Source organism: Taudactylus pleione, unplaced genomic scaffold, assembly GCF_031769625.1.
Source record: "Taudactylus pleione unplaced genomic scaffold, aTauple2 ptg001564l, whole genome shotgun sequence".
NCBI classification, from domain to species: domain Eukaryota; kingdom Metazoa; phylum Chordata; class Amphibia; order Anura; family Myobatrachidae; genus Taudactylus; species Taudactylus pleione.
This window is the reverse complement of record NW_028285961.1, coordinates 1,316,673-1,336,872: the sequence shown is the minus strand read 5'-3', so window position 1 is coordinate 1,336,872 and position 20,200 is coordinate 1,316,673. Positions and strand designations below refer to the sequence as shown.

The 20,200-nt window shown below is 52.3% G+C and overlaps 1 protein-coding gene across 1 annotated transcript in view; it reads left to right on the top strand.

Annotated features, from left to right (window-relative positions):
* Window positions 1-16,784, top strand: part of DNHD1 (dynein heavy chain domain 1) — a 167,986-nt gene extending 151,202 nt beyond the window's left edge. The window contains exons 24-28 of the mRNA XM_088464032.1: window positions 6,312-6,516; window positions 8,871-8,962; window positions 12,259-12,411; window positions 13,907-14,838; window positions 16,442-16,784. Of these exons, the coding sequence (XP_088320158.1) occupies window positions 6,312-6,516; window positions 8,871-8,962; window positions 12,259-12,411; window positions 13,907-14,838; window positions 16,442-16,780 (1,721 nt within the window). The 3' untranslated portion in view covers window positions 16,781-16,784. The remainder of the gene's footprint in view (window positions 1-6,311; window positions 6,517-8,870; window positions 8,963-12,258; window positions 12,412-13,906; window positions 14,839-16,441) is intronic.
* The last annotated feature ends 3,416 nt before the right edge of the window (window positions 16,785-20,200 follow it).

Here is a 20,200-nt window from a genome sequence, read left to right as displayed (position 1 = left end):
AGGAGGAGGAGTCCCCGCCTGTGCGGCAGAGGAGGAGGAGGAGTCCCCGCCTGTGCAGCAGAGGAGGAGGAGTCCCCGCCTGTGCCGCAGAGGAGGAGGAGTCCCCGCCTGTGCCGCAGAGGAGGAGGAGGAGTCCCCGCCTGTGCAGCAGAGGAGGAGTCCCCGCCTGTGCAGCAGAGTCCCCACCTGTGCAGCAGAGGAGGAGTCCCCGTCTGTGCAGCGGAGGAGTCCCCGCCTGTGCAGCAGAGGAGGAGTCCCCGCCTGTGCAGCGGAGGAGGAGTCCCCGCCTGTGCAGCAGAGGAGGATGAGTCCCCGCCTGTGCGGCAGAGGAGGAGGAGGAGTCCCCGCCTGTGCGGCAGAGGAGGAGGAGGAGTCCCCGCCTGTGCGGCAGAGGAGGAGGAGGAGTCCCCGCCTGTGCGGCAGAGGAGGAGGAGGAGTCCCCGCCTGTGCGGCAGAGGAGGAGGAGGAGTCCCCGCCTGTGCGGCAGAGGAGGAGGAGGAGTCCCCGCCTGTGCGGCAGAGGAGGAGGAGGAGTCCCCGCCTGTGCGGCAGAGGAGGAGGAGGAGTCCCCGCCTGTGCGGCAGAGGAGGAGGAGGAGTCCCCGCCTGTGCGGCAGAGGAGGAGGAGGAGTCCCCGCCTGTGCGGCAGAGGAGGAGGAGGAGTCCCCGCCTGTGCGGCAGAGGAGGAGGAGGAGTCCCCGCCTGTGCGGCAGAGGAGGAGGAGGAGTCCCCGCCTGTGCGGCAGAGGAGGAGGAGGAGTCCCCGCCTGTGCGGCAGAGGAGGAGGAGGAGTCCCCGCCTGTGCGGCAGAGGAGGAGGAGGAGTCCCCGCCTGTGCGGCAGAGGAGGAGGAGGAGTCCCCGCCTGTGCGGCAGAGGAGGAGGAGGAGTCCCCGCCTGTGCGGCAGAGGAGGAGGAGGAGTCCCCGCCTGTGCGGCAGAGGAGGAGGAGGAGTCCCCGCCTGTGCGGCAGAGGAGGAGGAGGAGTCCCCGCCTGTGCGGCAGAGGAGGAGGAGGAGTCCCCGCCTGTGCGGCAGAGGAGGAGGAGTCCCCGCCTGTGCGGCAGAGGAGGAGTCCCCGCCTGTGCAGCAGAGTCCCCACCTGTGCAGCAGAGGAGGAGTCCACGCCTGTGCAGCGGAGGAGTCCCCGCCTGTGCAGCAGAGGAGGAGTCCCCGCCTGTGCGGCAGAGGAGGAGTCCCCGCCTGTGCGGCAGAGGAGGAGGAGGAGTCCCCGCCTGTGCAGCAGAGGAGGAGGAGGAGTCCCCGCCTGTGCAGCAGAGGAGGAGTCCCCGCCTGTGCAGCAGAGGAGGAGGAGGAGTCCCCGCCTGTGCAGCAGAGGAGTCCCCGCCTGTGCAGCAGAGGAGGAGGAGGAGTCCCCGCCTGTGCGGCAGAGGAGGAGGAGTCCCCGCCTGTGCAGCAGAGGAGGAGTCCCCGCCTGTGCAGCAGAGTCCCCACCTGTGCAACAGAGGAGTCCCCGCCTGTGCAGCGGAGGAGGAGGAGTCCCCGCCTGTGCAGCAGAGTCCCCACCTGTGCAACAGAGGAGGAGTCCCCGCCTGTGCAGCGGAGGAGGAGGAGTCCCCGCCTGTGCAGCGGAGGAGGAGGAGTCCCCGCCTGTGCAGCGGAGGAGGAGGAGTCCCCGCCTGTGCAGCAGAGGAGGAGGAGTCCCCGCCTGTGCAGCAGAGGAGGAGGAGTCCCCGCCTGTGCAGCAGAGGAGGGGTCCCCGCCTGTGCGGAGGAGGAGTCCCCGCCTGTGCGGAGGAGGAGTCCCCGCCTGTGCAGCGGAGGAGGAGGAATCCCCGCCTGTGCAGCGGAGGAGGAGGAGTCCCCGCCTGTGCAGCAGAGGAGGAGTCCCCGCCTGTGCAGCAGAGGAGGAGTCCCCGCCTGTGCAGAGGAGGAGGAGTCCCCACCTGTGCGGCAGAGGAGGAGGAGGAGTCCCCGCCTGTGCAGCAGAGGACGAGGAGTCGTCCCCGCCTGTGCAGCAGAGGAGGAGTCCCCGCCTGTGCAGCAGAGTCCCCACCTGTGCAACAGAGGAGGAGTCCCCGCCTGTGCAGCGGAGGAGGAGTCCCCGCCTGTGCAGCGGAGGAGGAGTCCCCGCCTGTGCAGCGGAGGAGGAGTCCCCGCCTGTGCAGCAGAGGAGGAGTCCCCGCCTGTGCAGCGGAGGAGGAGGAATCCCCGCCTGTGCAGCGGAGGAGGAGGAGTCCCCGCCTGTGCAGCAGAGGAGGAGTCCCCGCCTGTGCAGCAGAGGAGGAGTCCCCGCCTGTGCAGAGGAGGAGGAGTCCCCGCCTGTGCAGCAGAGGAGGAGGAGGAGTCCCCGCCTGTGCAGCAGAGGAGGAGGAGTCCCCGCCTGTGCGGCAGCGGAGGAGGAGGAGTCCCCGCCTGTGCTGCAGAGGAGGAGGAGTCCCCGCCTGTGCGGCAGAGGAGGAGGAGTCCCCGCCTGTGCAGCAGAGGAGGAGGAGTCCCCGCCTGTACAGCAGAGGAGGAGGAGTCCCCGCCTGTGCAGCAGAGGAGGAGTCCCCACCTGTGCGGAGGAGGAGTCCCCGCCTGTGCAGCGGAGGAGGAATCCCCGCCTGTGCAGCGGAGGAGGAGGAGTCCCCGCCTGTGCAGCAGAGGAGGAGTCCCCGCCTGTGCAGCAGAGGAGGAGTCCCCGCCTGTGCAGAGGAGGAGGAGTCCCCGCCTGTGCAGAGGAGGAGGAGTCCCCGCCTGTGCAGAGGAGGAGGAGTCCCCGCCTGTGCAGCAGAGGAGGAGGAGTCCCCGCCTGTGCAGCAGAGGAGGAGGAGTCCCCGCCTGTGCAGCAGAGGAGGAGGAGTCCCCGCCTGTGCGGCAGCGGAGGAGTCCCCGCCTGTGCTGCAGAGGAGGAGGAGTCCCCGCCTGTGCGGCAGAGGAGGAGGAGTCCCCGCCTGTGCGGCAGAGGAGGAGGAGTCCCCGCCTGTGCAGCAGAGGAGGAGTTTCCGCCTGTGCGTGCAGAGGAGGAGGAGTCCCCGCCTGTGCTGCAGAGGAGGAGTCCCCGCCTGTGCTGCAGAGGAGGAGGAGTCCCCGCCTGTGCGGCGGAGGAGGAGTCCCCGCCTGTGCAGCAGAGGAGGAGGAGTCCCCGCCTGTGCAGCAGAGGAGGAGGAGTCCCCGCCTGTGCAGCAGAGGAGGGGTCCCCGCCTGTGCGGAGGAGGAGTCCCCGCCTGTGCGGAGGAGGAGTCCCCGCCTGTGCAGCGGAGGAGGAGGAATCCCCGCCTGTGCAGCGGAGGAGGAGGAGTCCCCGCCTGTGCAGCAGAGGAGGAGTCCCCGCCTGTGCAGCAGAGGAGGAGTCCCCGCCTGTGCAGAGGAGGAGGAGTCCCCACCTGTGCGGCAGAGGAGGAGGAGGAGTCCCCGCCTGTGCAGCAGAGGACGAGGAGTCGTCCCCGCCTGTGCAGCAGAGGAGGAGTCCCCGCCTGTGCAGCAGAGTCCCCACCTGTGCAACAGAGGAGGAGTCCCCGCCTGTGCAGCGGAGGAGGAGTCCCCGCCTGTGCAGCGGAGGAGGAGGAGTCCCCGCCTGTGCAGCGGAGGAGGAGGAGTCCCCGCCTGTGCAGCAGAGGAGGAGGAGTCCCCGCCTGTGCAGCAGAGGAGGAGGAGTCCCCGCCTGTGCAGCAGAGGAGGGGTCCCCGCCTGTGCAGAGGAGGAGGAGTCCCCGCCTGTGCGGAGGAGGAGTCCCCGCCTGTGCAGCGGAGGAGGAGGAATCCCCGCCTGTGCAGCGGAGGAGGAGGAGTCCCCGCCTGTGCAGCAGAGGAGGAGTCCCCGCCTGTGCAGCAGAGAAGGAGTCCCCGCCTGTGCAGAGGAGGAGGAGTCCCCGCCTGTGCAGCAGAGGAGGAGGAGGAGTCCCCGCCTGTGCAGCAGAGGAGGAGGAGTCCCCGCCTGTGCGGCAGCGGAGGAGGAGGAGTCCCCGCCTGTGCTGCAGAGGAGGAGTCCCCGCCTGTGCGGCAGAGGAGGAGTCCCCGCCTGTGCAGCAGAGGAGTCCCCGCCTGTGCAGCAGAGGAGGAGGAGTCCCCGCCTGTGCAGCAGAGGAGGAGTCCCCACCTGTGCGGAGGAGGAGTCCCCGCCTGTGTGGAGGAGTCCCCGCCTGTGCAGCGGAGGAGGAATCCCCGCCTGTGCAGCAGAGGAGGAGTCCCCGCCTGTGCAGCAGAGGAGGAGTCCCCGCCTGTGCAGCAGAGGAGGAGTCCCCGCCTGTGCAGAGGAGGAGGAGTCCCCGCCTGTGCAGAGGAGGAGGAGTCCCCGCCTGTGCAGCAGAGGAGGAGTCCCCGCCTGTGCAGCAGAGGAGGAGGAGTCCCCGCCTGTGCGGCAGCGGAGGAGGAGTCCCCGCCTGTGCTGCAGAGGAGGAGTCCCCGCCTGTGCGGCAGAGGAGGAGGAGTCCCCGCCTGTGCGGCAGAGGAGGAGTCCCCGCCTGTGCGGCAGAGGAGGAGGAGTCCCCGCCTGTGCGTGCAGAGGAGGAGTCCCCGCCTGTGCGTGCAGAGGAGGAGTCCCCGCCTGTGCGTGCAGAGGAGGAGTCCCCGCCTGTGCTGCAGAGGAGGAGTCCCCGCCTGTGCGGCAGAGGAGGAGGAGTCCCCGCCTGTGCGGCAGAGGAGGAGGAGTCCCCGCCTGTGCGGCAGAGGAGGAGGAGTCCCCGCCTGTGCGGCAGAGGAGGAGGAGTCCCCGCCTGTGCGTGCAGAGGAGGAGTCCCCGCCTGTGCTGCAGAGGAGGAGTCCCCGCCTGTGCTGCAGAGGAGGAGTCCCCGCCTGTGCGGCAGAGGAGGAGGAGTCCCCGCCTGTGCGGCAGAGGAGGAGTCCCCGCCTGTGCGGCAGAGGAGTCCCCGCCTGTGCAGCAGAGGAGGAGTTTCCGCCTGTGCGTGCAGAGGAGGAGGAGTCCCCGCATGTGCGGCAGAGGAGGAGGAGTCCCCGCCTGTGCGGCAGAGGAGGAGGAGTCCCCGCCTGTGCGGCAGAGGAGGAGGAGTCCCCGCCTGTGCGGCAGAGGGGGAGGAGGAGTCCCCGCCTGTGCGGCAGAGGAGGAGGAGTCCCCGCCTGTGCGGCAGTGGAGGAGGAGGAGGCACCTTCAGGCCTATAAAGGCAGGAGGACATCCTTCTCCTGCATGCCACACCTCCATGCCAGTACCCACCTGCTTCACACCATCCTCCTCTTTGTCCTGTTGTTGGAACTGATCAGATACCATTAGAGCCTATCCTCGGGTGCATGACTTGAATACCATAAGGACTGTTCCCACTCCAGGCTTCCCAGTGCAGCGTGGCGATGATGTGAGCGACATACTCGTTGTTTGGTGAAGTAGGTACCACAATACATGTGTTGTCACCTGGATCCCTGCAGAGAGAAGGACTCGGGGTCCTCCTCAGTCACTATGGTGATCCCTTACCTTCTTAGTCATGCTGTGATGCTGAAGGGTCCAAAAGCCAAAATCAATCTGATGAGAAAATGGGCTTATCTTAAAGTCTTTAGCAGGACCAGACTATCTGGTTTATCCGGAGGTGGCTTTATGTGCTAGTGGAGCGCACAGAATCATCCATGCAATGTGGGTGAAGTAAAACCATCTATAGGCAAAGCACAACACAGAGTATCATAGCAGTATACAAAGTACCAGTGGGTCACCACACCACGCCTAATATACACCCTCACCTAGAGAACTATAGTAACTGCCGACCTCCTTGCAGATGCCAAACCTGGTGTATAGGTTACATGGAGCTCAGTGCTGCTGTATCCCGCATCTTCCCATCTCCTCCTCTGTATCCCGCATCTTCCCATCTCCTCCTCTGTACCCGCATCTTCCCATCTCCTCCTCTGTATCCCGCATCTTCCCCTCTCCTCCTCCTGTATCCCGCATCTTCCCATCTCCTCCTCTGTATCCCGCATCTTCCCCTCTCCTCCTCCTGTATCCCGCATCTTCCCCTCTCCTCCTCTGTATCCCGCATCTTCCCATCTTCTCCTCTGTATCCCGCATCTTCCCCTCTCCTCCTCTGTATCCCGCATCTTCCCCTCTCCTCCTCTGTATCCCGCATCTTCCCCTCTCCTCCTCTGTATCCCGCATCTTCCCATCTCCTCCTCTGTACCCGCATCTTCCCACCTCTTCCTCTGTATCCCGCATCTTCCCACCTCCTCCTCTGTATCCCGCATCTTCCCATCTCCTCCTCTGTATCCCGCATCTTCCCCTCTCCTCCTCTGTATCCCGCATCTTCCCATCTCCTCCTCTGTACCCGCATCTTCCCACCTCTTCCTCTGTATCCCGCATCTTCCCACCTCCTCCTCTGTATCCCGCATCTTCCCATCTCCTCCTCTGTATGACCTCTGAAGCTGGTGCTCCTCTATCTTGCAGTTTCTGTGAGATGTGCAGCTCAGCCTGTACCTTTCCTGCATCGCTCCAGCATTCGTGATGTTCTGCTGCAGAGCTGTTTGGAGTCTGCTGCGGAAGTGAGAAAGCAGTTGCAGAACCCGCTCTCATTGAAGTTACTGATACTACATAGTATCCTGCTCCTCAGACAAGAATACAGCTGCTACATACAGGGAAATACTTACTCCTGGTGAGTGTCCTGCAAGTCCCAACCAGTTCTCCTTCCCTAAAGGTGACAATAGAGGTATCTGCTCTCATAGAAAGCAACAATGAGAAGTATTAGAGGGTCACTCCACATACCTGTTTATGGCTGATCCCTCCATCTAGCATTAATACTATCACACACTGTGGCTTCACTGCACATGTGGTGTACACGTGTGTGGTATGCTCAGATGAGATCCTAGCATTGCTGAGCCGCCCGGATCCCTTCTGGTGCTACAACTGGATATAAGGGATACTGACAGGAATGGAGTAATGTTACTGGATATGGGAGACACTGACAGGAATGGAATAATGTTACTGGATATAAGGGACATTGACAGGAATGGAGTAATGTTACTGGATATAGGGTACACTGACAGGAATGGCATTCTACTAAATATAGGGAGCACTGACAGAAAAAGAGTAATGTTACTGGATATAAGGGATACTGACAGGAATGGAGTAATGTTACTGGATATAAGGGATACTGAAAGGAATGGAGTAATGTTACTGGATATAGGGTACACTGACAGGAATGGCATTCTACTAAATATAGGGAGCACTGACAGAAAAAGAGTAATGTTACTGGATATAAGGGATACTGAAAGGAATGGAGTAATGTTACTGGATATAGGGTACACTGACAGGAATATAGTAATGTTACTGGATATAAGGGATACTGACAGGAATGGAGTAATGTTACTGGATATAAGGGATACTGACAGGAATGGAGTAATGTTACTGGATATAGGGTACACTGACATAAATGGAGTAATGTTACTGAATATAAGGGATACTGACAGGAATGGAGTAATGTTACTGGATATAGGGTACACTGACAGGAATGGAGTAATGTTACTGGATATAGGGTACACTGACATAAATGGAGTAATGTTACTGAATATAAGGGATACTGACAGGAATGGAGTAATGTTACTGGATATAGGGTACACTGACAGGAATGGAGTAATGTTACTGGATATAGGGTACACTGACAGGAATATAGTAATGTTACTGGATATAAGGGATACTGACAGGAATGGAGTAATGTTACTGGATATGGGAGACACTGAAAGGAATGGAATAATGTTACTGGATATGGGAGACACTGACAGGAATGGAGTAATGTTACTGAATATAAGGGATACTGACAGGAATGGAGTAATGTTACTGAATATAAGGGATACTGACAGGAATGGAGTAATGTTACTGAATATAAGGGATACTGACAGGAATGGAGTAATGTTACTGGATATAGGGTACACTGACAGGAATGGAGTAATGTTACTGGATATAGGGTACACTGACATAAATGGAGTAATGTTACTGAATATAAGGGATACTGACAGGAATGGAGTAATGTTACTGGATATAGGGTACACTGACATAAATGGAGTAATGTTACTGAATATAAGGGATACTGACAGGAATGGAGTAATGTTACTGGATATAGGGTACACTGACAGGAATGGAGTAATGTTACTGGATATAGGGTACACTGACATAAATGGAGTAATGTTACTGAATATAAGGGATACTGACAGGAATGGAGTAATGTTACTGGATATAGGGTACACTGACAGGAATATAGTAATGTTACTGGATATAAGGGATACTGACAGGAATGGAGTAATGTTACTGGATATGGGAGACACTGACAGGAATGGAGTAATGTTACTGAATATAAGGGATACTGACAGGAATGGAGTAATGTTACTGAATATAAGGGATACTGACATAAATGGAGTAATGTTACTGAATATAAGGGATACTGACAGGAATGGAGTAATGTTACTGGATATAGGGTACACTGACAGGAATGGAGTAATGTTACTGGATATAGGGTACACTGACAGGAATGGAGTAATGTTACTGGATATAGGGTACACTGACAGGAATATAGTAATGTTACTGGATATAAGGGATACTGACAGGAATGGAGTAATGTTACTGGATATGGGAGACACTGAAAGGAATGGAATAATGTTACTGGATATGGGAGACACTGACAGGAATGGAGTAATGTTACTGAATATAAGGGATACTGACAGGAATGGAGTAATGTTACTGAATATAAGGGATACTGACAGGAATGGAGTAATGTTACTGAATATAAGGGATACTGACAGGAATGGAGTAATGTTACTGGATATAGGGTACACTGACAGGAATGGAGTAATGTTACTGGATATAAGGGACACTGACAGGAATGGAGTAATGTTACTGAATATAAGGGATACTGACAGGAATGGAGTAATGTCACTGGATATAGAAGACACAGATAAGGATTGAGTAATATTATAGGTGACACTGACATGAGTAATGTTGTTTTCTCTAAAACAGGAGTCACGAAGATCTAATGCTCAGTCTGAATGCGCTGGGGAGAGTGATGTCAGTCTGTCAGGACTGGGAGGAGGCTGTCTGTTTTCTTACAGGTAAATTCATTATCCGAGGAGCATCAGACGTGTATTAATGTGTAACACAGGGCCTGATTCACTATGGATCGCAGCTGCGATTACGCACGCAGTTCAACTGCGATAGTATGCTAATACATTGCGATCGCAAAGCCCTCGCGGCACAGCACAGGGACGCCCTATTTACACTGCACAATTATGTACTATTTAGCAAGACTGTGAAATCATCGGCAACATGGAGTAACATCACATCCTCACACACACTTACACAGGCTCTGACCTTACTCAGGAATTACTAACCTCATCACACACAGTGATTACACAAGACTGAGACACCATCAGTAACATGGAGTACCATCACAGCCTCACACACACTTACACAGGCTCTGACCTTACTCAGGAATTACTAACCTCATCACACGCAGTGATTACACAAGACTGAGATACCATCAGTAACATGGAGTACCATCACATCCTCACACACACTTACACAGGCTCTGACCTTACTCAGGAATTACTAACCTCATCACACGCAGTGATTACACAAGACTGAGATACCATCAGTAACATGGAGTACCATCACAGCCTCACACACACATACACAGGATCTGACCTTACTAAGGAACTACTAACCTCATCACACACAGTGATTACACAAGACTGAGATACCATCAGTAACATGGAGTACCATCACATCCTCACACACACTTACACAGGCTCTGACCTTACTCAGGAATTACTAACCTCATCACACACAGTGATTACACAAGACTGAGAAACCATCAGTAACATGGAGTACCATCACAGCCTCACACACACTTACACAGGCTCTGACCTTACTCAGGAATCACTAACCTCATCACACACAGTGATTACACAAGACTGAGATACCATCAGTAACATGGAGTACCATCACATCCTCACACACACTTACACAGGCTCTGACCTTACTCAGGAATTACTAACCTCATCACACACAGTGATTACACAAGACTGAGATACCATCAGTAACATGGAGTACCATCACATCCTCACACACACTTACACAGGCTCTGACCTTACTCAGGAATTACTAACCTCATCACACACAGTGACTACACAAGACTGAGACACCATCAGTAACATGGAGTACCATCACATCCTCACACACACTTACACAGGCTCTGACCTTACTCAGGAATTACTAACCTCATCACACACAGTGATTACACAAGACTGAGATACCATCAGTAACATGGAGTACCATCACAGCCTCACACACACTTACACAGGCTCTGACCTTACTCAGGAATTACTAACCTCATCACACGCAGTGATTACACAAGACTGAGACACCATCAGTAACATGGAGTACCATCACATCCTCACACACACTTACACAGGCTCTGACCATACTCAGGAATTACTAACCTCATCACACACAGTGACTACACAAGACTGAGACACCATCAGTAACATGGAGTACTATCACATCCTCACACACACTTACACAGGCTCTGACCATACTCAGGAATTACTAACCTCATCACACGCAGTGATTACACAAGACTGAGACACCATCAGTAACATGGAGTACCATCACATCCTCACACACACTTACACAGGCTCTGACCTTACTCAGGAATTACTAACCTCATCACACACAGTGATTACACAAGACTGAGATACCATCAGTAACATGGAGTACCATCACAGCCTCACACACACTTACACAGGCTCTGACCTTACTCAGGAATTACTAACCTCATCACACGCAGTGATTACACAAGACTGAGACACCATCAGTAACATGGAGTACCATCACATCCTCACACACACTTACACAGGCTCTGACCATACTCAGGAATTACTAACCTCATCACACACAGTGACTACACAAGACTGAGACACCATCAGTAACATGGAGTACAATCACATCCTCACACACACTTACACAGGCTCTGACCTTACTCAGGAATTACTAACCTCATCACACGCAGTGATTACACAAGACTGAGATACCATCAGTAACATGGAGTACCATCACATCCTCACACACACTTACACAGGCTCTGACCTTACTCAGTAATTACTAACCTCATCACACGCAGTGATTACACAAGACTGAGATACCATCAGTAACATGGAGTACCATCACAGCCTCACACACACTTACACAGGCTCTGACCTTACTCAGGAATTACTAACCTCATCACACGCTACGAGACCTCAGGCTGCGCACGGCATCACAGTGGATAATATATGCACGCTCCAAAAGCACACCTGCGTTTCCCCGACCACTCCCCTGTCACCACCCCCAAACGGCACTTCCTGTCAATCACTCTGCGATGGATCTGCGTAGTCCCTGCAATCGTAGTCCCGATCGCAGTGGCCGGTTCACGCACGCACACTGCGATGCATGCGCAGAACGCAACAATTGGCCGATTGTGTGCGTATTAGCAACTGTGATCCAAGCTGAATCAGGCCCACAGTCAGTAATAATGGTGACCTGTGTCATTGTGTGTTACACAATGACACAGGTCAGTATTATTACTGTGTACAGGTGTACTCATTACTCACTGACACATTTCCCAGGTCACCCAGCAGGTGTACTCATTACTCACTGACACATTTCCCAGGTCACCCAGCAGGTGTACAGGTGTACTCATTATTCACTGACACATTTCCCAGGTCACCCAGCAGGTGTACAGGTGTACTCATTACTCACTGACACATTTCCCAGGTCACCCAGCAGGTGTACTCATTACTCACTGACACATTTCCCAGGTCACCCAGCAGGTGTACAGGTGTACTCATTATTCACTGACACATTTCCCAGGTCACCCAGCAGGTGTACAGGTGTACTCATTACTCACTGACACATTTCCCAGGTCACCCAGCAGGTGTACTCATTACTCACTGACACATTTCCCAGGTCACCCAGCAGGAGCACAGATGTAATCATTACTCACTGACACATTTTCAAAAATACAAAGGTGGAGCTAATTATTTCACTTGTGATTCTGTGAGAACTGGAAAACATGCCCTGTTTGGGGTCCTGGGGACCAAGTTTGAGAACCTGTGCTCTACTAAGTCAGACATATTACATACATGTGTATATGTGCATCCAGCTTAGTACATTCCTCACAGCTCCTGCTCATTACAGGGGGCTCCATTCTTCCTCAGCACTCGGGAAACACGTGCCCAGCAGGTGTGTGTCCCCCCCCCATTATCCACTCTATCATCTGCTCCACTGATTACTGCTGTAGATTTAGTAGATTTGTTATGGATCTTGCTGATCACTGTGACGTCCGCGTGTCGCTATATTCCTTCTGCAGGTGCCGTTATATATGGAGGTCACATTGTGGGAGAGGAGGATGCACAAAGTGTTATAGCCGTAGCTCAGCAATGTCTCCTAAGCCCCCCACGTGGTCCTGGCAGCCGCGGACTCTCCCATTTGCTGTGCACTTTGGTAGAGCGCAATCCTGCAGGTAAGTTACAGCCCAGACCCACATGTGTGTGTTCATCAGCCATCTTTATCGTCAGGCGTCTATGCTCCTCACTCACTGTCTCTCCCCTCTGTGTCACCCCTGTCTGTCTACCCCTCCCCTATAGTGTAATCTCTCATCCTAACCCACTGCTCTATGCTCCTCACTCACTGTCTCTCCCCTCTGTGTCACCCCTGTCTGTCTGCCCCTCCCCTATAGAGTGTAAGCTCTTATGAGCAGGGCCCAATTCCCTCGTGTGCTTCTCATTTTCCTTACTTATACTATCACCTAACCCTTTGTTGCTGCCACCCTGCACCCAGGGTTCTACAGCACTGTACATAGGGTAGAACATACAGTCACAATGCACAATGATGTGGGGAAGAAACCAGTGTTTGAGGGCTTTGTAGATCAGGTAAAGATCTGAGGACCTCATTCAGAGGCGGACGGAGGATGCAAGCGGTCGCTCAGAAACTGGGCGGCCACTTGCATCCTGACCGCCCGCCTCTGTTGCGGTCGTTAGGCTGTGGGTTAACACCCACAGCTCTGGTGACCATCGCGACCATCGGGGCTTATGACGAGACCCTAGGGTAGGGTCTCACTTGTCGTAAGCCCCGGAGAGCTTCTGGCTCTGTCAGAGCTGGAAGCTCTCCACTGACATCACTAGTGATGTCAGTGGGGCCTCCCCCAAACGGCAGGCGTTCCCATGGGAACGCCTCCGTTTGGGCTGCCACCCCCCCGGCCCGCCTTCCAAACGGGGCGAGCTGTCAATCAACATCGACAGCTCGCCCCCTTTGGATCGAGACCCGCTACGACCGGCGCTGTCGGTCGTAGCGGGTCTCACGCATGCGCACGACGGCGATGGCGCCGTCGTGCGCATGCTCTGTGGGGGGCCATCGACCTGGTCCGAGCACATCAGCTCTAACGACCGGGTCTGAATGACCCCCTGAGTCTTTTCCGGTCCCCTTTGCCACCTGTTAATGGCTTCCAGGGTGAGAAAGGGCCGGATCCCAGAAATGTTATACGGGAGGATTTAGTCCAAATCTCCACGAGGGGGAGAATCAAGGATGACATCCAGACAATGGACTTAGGGAAGGAAAGGAAGATATTCGCATGAGAGGATGGCGAATGATATGCTAAGCAGCTCAATTCTATATAAGTCCTATTTACAGACCATAGTCTGCTCTCAGCTAGCTGTATTGACTATAAATAAATTAGCACTCCAGCCATATTGTAAAGTACCTCCTAAACTAATATAATGTCTCCCAGATCAACCTGGCAGCACAAGGAGAGCCGTGGCTGCCAGCTGTAGAAAGAGATGTCTGTAGTCTGGGGCAAAGTTTCTCCGTGTCTTCTGGGCACGATAGCGCAGTCACATGGTCATTTGTGTGGTTACAGTATGGTGGTGTTTCTAATCATTCACAAGTTCTCATAAACCATTTAATGATTTACCAGCGTTTATAAGAACATAGGGGTCACATGTTGTCGTCTGGCGTTTCAGGTTCCTGGGTTGAACGTGTCCAGTGGGCGTTGCAGAAAATCTACTCTACGCGGGATCCAGCAGCTCTGGGTTTGAGTGAAGGTCTACAAAATACAACCATCAGGGCCTATGGTCGCACAATTCTCTCCAACCTCATCACTACTCAAGATGTTTGGACCTCAGAAACCAATAAAGAAGAGAATCTGAGAACTGTCAGTCAATGTGCCACACCAGAACGAGAAGAGATCTGGAACAAAGGATCTGCTTGTAGTCCTGGGTTAGGAGTAATCTGTGAATACACATGGAGCCAGTGTTTAGTCCTCCTGATGGAGCTGAGAGATGTAGTGCAGCAAAGGGACCTAGACACCAAATTTTCCCTGCAGGAAAGTCAACATGTTACACAGCCAGAATGCCATGATATTCCTGGTGCTGAGGACAGTAGTCAGACTGTAGAAGACAGACAGGAGGACACATCTACTGAGAGACAGAAAGAAGCCAGTGGCACCAAAAAGCCAAAGAGATCAGCAGAAGCTGTAATGGATGGACACTCCCGGAATGTACCAGCAGTAAAGAAGCATCTCCCCTTGCTACGTTTCCTGCTAGAAGAGTGGGATCTGTTGTGTGGGCTGATTAAGCAGGCCATCCAGGATTTGCAGGATGTAGGATCATCCTGCCATTGCCTGAGGTGTCAGCAGATAAGAAAGACGCTATCTGAGGGATCCGTGCCAGAGTCTTGGAGTGTCTACTCATTGGCTTTCCCTGTTTCCTCATTGGACTGGGTACAAGGGCTTCAAGTCCGCGTTACGCTTCTCTCCACTTATATTTCATCTCCCTTTAATATAACTTATAACCTGAGTGTGTTCCGGCATCCAATCAGACTCTTCCACAGCCTTATGCAGGAAAGAGGGCTGAGAGATCATGAAGGACTGGAGGGCGTCTCTCTACACGTACAGGTACCAGTCATTACGTAGAACAGTGTAAGTGGTGTCATAACCTTGGGGACTGAGAATGGCCATTTAGCATGGCGTCATTTATATGTCCTGCGAGTATAAACTGTAACATGCATCAGAGGCAGCTAGGGTGACATTAATGTCTCTGGATGGAGTTATAGTCTGTTTGGCATCTGGCCGCCGGTAATCTAATATATATATATATAAAATACACACAATAACAAAACCTAGTATATAAATACTCATATTATTTAAGCTATGAATGTTCTCAATGATCCAAAAATACTGGAGGTCGGCACGAGCCCAATAACCTAATATATACTTGTGCAGCGCAGAGTGTAACACGGCAGGGTATACACATAATGGCGATGGGCACTCCTATAGCGACAGTAATGCCGCGTATCCACTAGCACATATTAATGAGCGATTTCACGATTACTAAGCAATTGCACGTTTACGATGTTGTAATCGTGCAGTATAATGTTGGAAATGACTAGCGATGCGCGCTCCCTCTGGTCATTTCTGACATCATCGGCTGAACATACCGGTTAATCTGCGGATAATGACAGATTGGCCATGCTCAGGGATGAGGGAGGATGACTACACTGAAGAACTGATCGCTCGGTGTAGGCACTGCAGGGGATGGCGAATGTCGGTACGATGTCGTACTGTCGTTACCTCATCTGTTAGTGGATGTGCGCCTTAACTCTAATCTGCTCCTTTACAAAGGATTCATAAGCAGACACCGGTCGCTAGAGGTAAAGGAGCCGACAGCCATAAATAGGGTAACGTGACTACCTGAATAAACACAAAGACCTAGCGCTGTCAGAGAGCTGCTGGAAAAAGGGGGTGTACACCAGCGCTATACCAAATAACTACAATGGCTAATGGACAGATGGGTAATTAATGCTAATTTAATATACCTTAAAAACACAATAAAATAAATATACACACAATATTAAATATCAGAATTGAATGGTATATAAAAAAAAGCCACATAAAATAGCACAAAATTCATATCAAATGGATCATTGGAAGAACTTCAAAATAGATGCACAGTCACGAGGATGCTGATAGTGAATAGGACCATTGTATCCCTTAGGCATATTTAATATTGTGTGTATATTTATTTTATTGTGTTTTTAAGGTAAATAAAATTTGCATTAATTACCCATCTGTAACGTGACTACCGGTAGTGTTGCTATTGATGGATTTGCGCACAGCAGGTCTTCCTTCCGGTAAAGTAGAAAGGGACCATTTGTACAGAGACCTTGCTGGGTAACATTTCCTCTGTACACGGTACTGAGCGTCTATTAAACCTTAGTTACTGTTTGTGGCCTTTGGCTGTTTTCCCTCTGTAGGTTCATGTCTCGTATACATCTCTCTCTATGGATTTAATTCAGTGCTTAGCCCCACAATCACAGCCCATGTAAGAATAGAGGAATAGATATATCTATATAATATATTAATCTATTCTATCAATGGTAACGGTGCGGCCCAGTATGGTAATTAGGCGTGTGCGGAATAGAGGGGAACCAGATACACCCCGTCATGTACCCCATCCGGGTACCTGTGATTTCTGACTCTCTTCTCTTGTGATTGGCAGGTCTCAGACAGAAAAGCGCCCCCTGTGGACCATGAGGGAATTTCAGTGACGGGAATACATTTGAAGCATGCCCTCTGGGACACTAGACAGTCAGTACTACAAGAGACTCTGTCTCCCCAGCGCTGCACCCTCCCACTGGTGTCTGTCTCTGCTGTGACAGCTGATGTAGTGTCCCGGCACCTGGTCACTTCCCATTATCTCTGCCCAGTGTATTCATGTGAGGCCCCTGAGGGCCACACTCAGCATCAGATGCCACCGATACTGTTTCTACCACTACCCACCAATATTCCCCCCTCAGTGTGGAGCCAGCGCCGGGTGCACGCTGTCAGTCTACTCTGACACTAACCAGTTCTTTCTGAAATAAAACATTTTCTTCACGGTCTTGTCTGAATAAATTTCCTCCTGAATTAGCAGCCTCAGTATATGTATGTACCGTACAGTGAGGACAGAAGGAAGCCATGTCCCAGGTAAGGTTGTTCAGTACACAATTCCAGGGCAGTGTCTACAGGAAACATCGCAGAATGGGTACATTCCCATATGATGCAGCAGAGAGAGAGCTACAGAACGGGTACATTCCCATATGATGCGGCAGAGAGCTACAGAACGGGTACATTCCCCGCATGATGCGGCAGAGAGAGAGAGCTACAGAACATGTACATTTCCCGCAAGATGCGGCAGAGAGAGAGAGCTACAGAACATATACATTCCCCGCATGATGCAGCAGAGAGAGCTACAGAACGGGTACATTCCCCGCATGATGCGGCAGAGAGAGAGAGAGCTACAGAACGGGTACATTCCCCGCATGATGCGGCAGAGAGAGCTACAGAACGGGTACATTCCCCACATGATGCGGCAGAGAGAGAGAGCTACAGAACGGGTACATTCCCCGCATGATGCAGCAGAGAGAGCTACAGAACGGGTACATTCCCCGCATGATGCGGCAGAGAGAGAGAGAGCTACAGAACGGGTACATTTCCCGTATGATGCGGCAGAGAGAGAGAGCTACAGAACGGGTACATTCCCCGGATGATGCGGCAGAGAGAGAGCTACAGAACTGGTACATTCCCATATGATGCAGCAGAGAGAGAGCTACAGAATGGGTACATTCCCCGCATGATGGGGCAGAGAGAGAGCTACAGAACGGGTACATTCCCCACATGATGGGGCAGAGAGAAAGAGCTACAGAAGGGGTACATTCCCCGCATGATGCGGCAGAGAGCTACATCTTGCGGGGAATGTGCCCCTTCTATAGCTGAGGTGTCTCTGTAGAACAGGTAAATGCCCCAGGATGGGGTGGGATTACTATGTCGCTCTCCACTTGTTACAAACTACTACTAACAACATTATCACTAGACAGAAAAAAAAGGGATTTGCCCTCCAGCTCACTGCAGCAGTATCAACAAAAATACTTGAATCCTACATAGTAATAGAAATTCAGAGGTATTAGTTACAAACATTTGCAAATATATGAATAAGCGCCAGGCAAGCGTCAAGGCTCCTCTATACTGGCGTCCTTAACATTATGGGGTTCACGTCCAAGGTGCAGGGACCCCCAAAAGAATCCAGCCAAGGACCATCCCCAGGAAATCACACGAAAAAGGTGATAGTGAAGTGTAAAGATAAATCAATAAGTGTAAATATAATGAGAGTTAAAATTACATAGATATTTTTTCATCACTTTTATATTTGTCTGTTATTTATGTGAAGTGGTGATGACCTGTATATCTGTGTGCTCCTGAGTCTGTATATAGGAGACTGTGCTGAGTAATGTGATATGTGACACCTGTATATCTGTGTGCTCCTGAGTCTGTATATGGGCGACTGCGCTGAGTAATGTGACACCTGTATATCTGTGTGCTCCTGAGTCTGTATATGGGAGACTGCGCTGAGTAATGTGATATGTGACACCTGTATATCTGTGTATGTACATACATCTATCTTCTGTACGCTACATATAAAGCAGGAGCTCTGTGTGATTCGGTAGCGCTGAGCATTGTTTGGTGCGGCTCGTTACCTAATGCTTCTTACTTACACAGTGATGTGAATCGTTAGCACAGGCAGCTTCTCCTGATTAGAATGATATTGGCACAGCGATGAGAACGCAGATACAGACGCAGTCGCACACAGTACATGCTGCATAAGACACATTTGAAGGTAAAAAGTTGCTTGAAAAGACTATCTGCGCTACCAAGTCACGCCACGGCATGGAGCGACTATAAGGGGTGTTTAATGCCCGAGGCGGTTAGATGTATGAGGACACATCTGTAGCTTCAGTAAATACAAACGCTGCAGCCCTCCTGATAATTGCTCAGTGGGGCTGGAGAGCAGCATTATAAGAGCAGAGACAGATTATGCTGGATGGAGATATCACTAGGCAAATACAGAATAATATAATTGGAGTCACACGTAATAATATGAGAGAGTCTCCCACACGGTCATCAGGGAACTCCGAGCACTTGTACTTTAGGTCGTGTTCCGTATGGTGCCAGCAGGAGAGAATCTGCCATGAATGGATTTACGGTGTAGATAAAGGCAAACGGAAAGTGACGGACACAGGGGCGCGGTGCCAAAGTCAGAGGGGGAATTAGCGGGCACCAAGATGTAGCCAATACTGGGAGAAGATCTAAAAAACACCAGAGAAATATAAACCTGATGGGCTGAGTGGTCAACTAAACCATAAGTCACCTCACGTCAAATATCTGAGCACCAGAATGGCGTCTTCTACCTGGTTACTGTCACCTCATGAGATTAGGGGTCTCAGGGCCTGGTCTTACCAAGGACACATACAGCGCAATGTGCAGAAGCAAATGTGTGTATTATTGTGTACGTCTGTCCTGAGTAGGATGGAACTTGGCTCATCAGAAATGTTACCAACAACCGATGGATAAAACAGCCAAACATTTGCCATTGTCAGCAGAAATTTTCACATTAGTTGGAATTTATTTTACTTTTCCAGGATTAATTGCTGTCATCCAAAAAATTATCATAGTTGTTTCATTGTCCTATAGGTCATTATGTTCTCCTTACACCTAATGTTGCTGTGACCGGACGTTGTTTGTGAGAAAGTTCATCTCTCAGGTCCATAAGTTGGGCATGTTCAATTTGTGGGACACCCACCTCACCCTGGAGAAGGGCCTAGGTCGAACTAATTAGGGGTCCCGTTTTCGGGGGGTGCAGTCGGGTAGCCGATGGTCGAAATGCCGACCGCCGGCTTCCCGACTGTCAAATCCCGGCAGGGTATTAATGACAAGACGTCGAAATCCCGACGCTTGTCATTATACCTACGTCGGGAGCCCGACGCCCAGCATACCGAACAAAGGTAAGGCAGGCACGGGTTAGGGTCTCCCGCAAGGGATTTAGGGTTAGGCTAGGGGAAGGGGGGGTTAGGTATCCCCCTGGGAGACTTAGGTTTAGGCTGCGGGGATGGGGTGAGGTTAGGTTTAGGCACTAGGGGGGGAGGTTAGGGTTAATCATACTTCCTTTGATTCCATCGAGATCTTCACTGCTGCCAGCCATAGGGCCGGTGGTCATTCATACTGATTCCCTGTTTTCTTTGTCAGACACCAATGAACCATAGGTTACACCAGCAGCTCCTGCTCTCCACTTCTCAGTCACATGTGGAGTTGTTTTTGTATTGACCCCAATTGAATTTTGCTAAGAAAGAAGGGGGTCTGCGATGTCTCTAGTCCTCTGTGCGAGGGTAGGAATTTTCCAGAGTTTTTGTTAGTATTTGTAAAGGTCATGTGAAAGCTGAATATC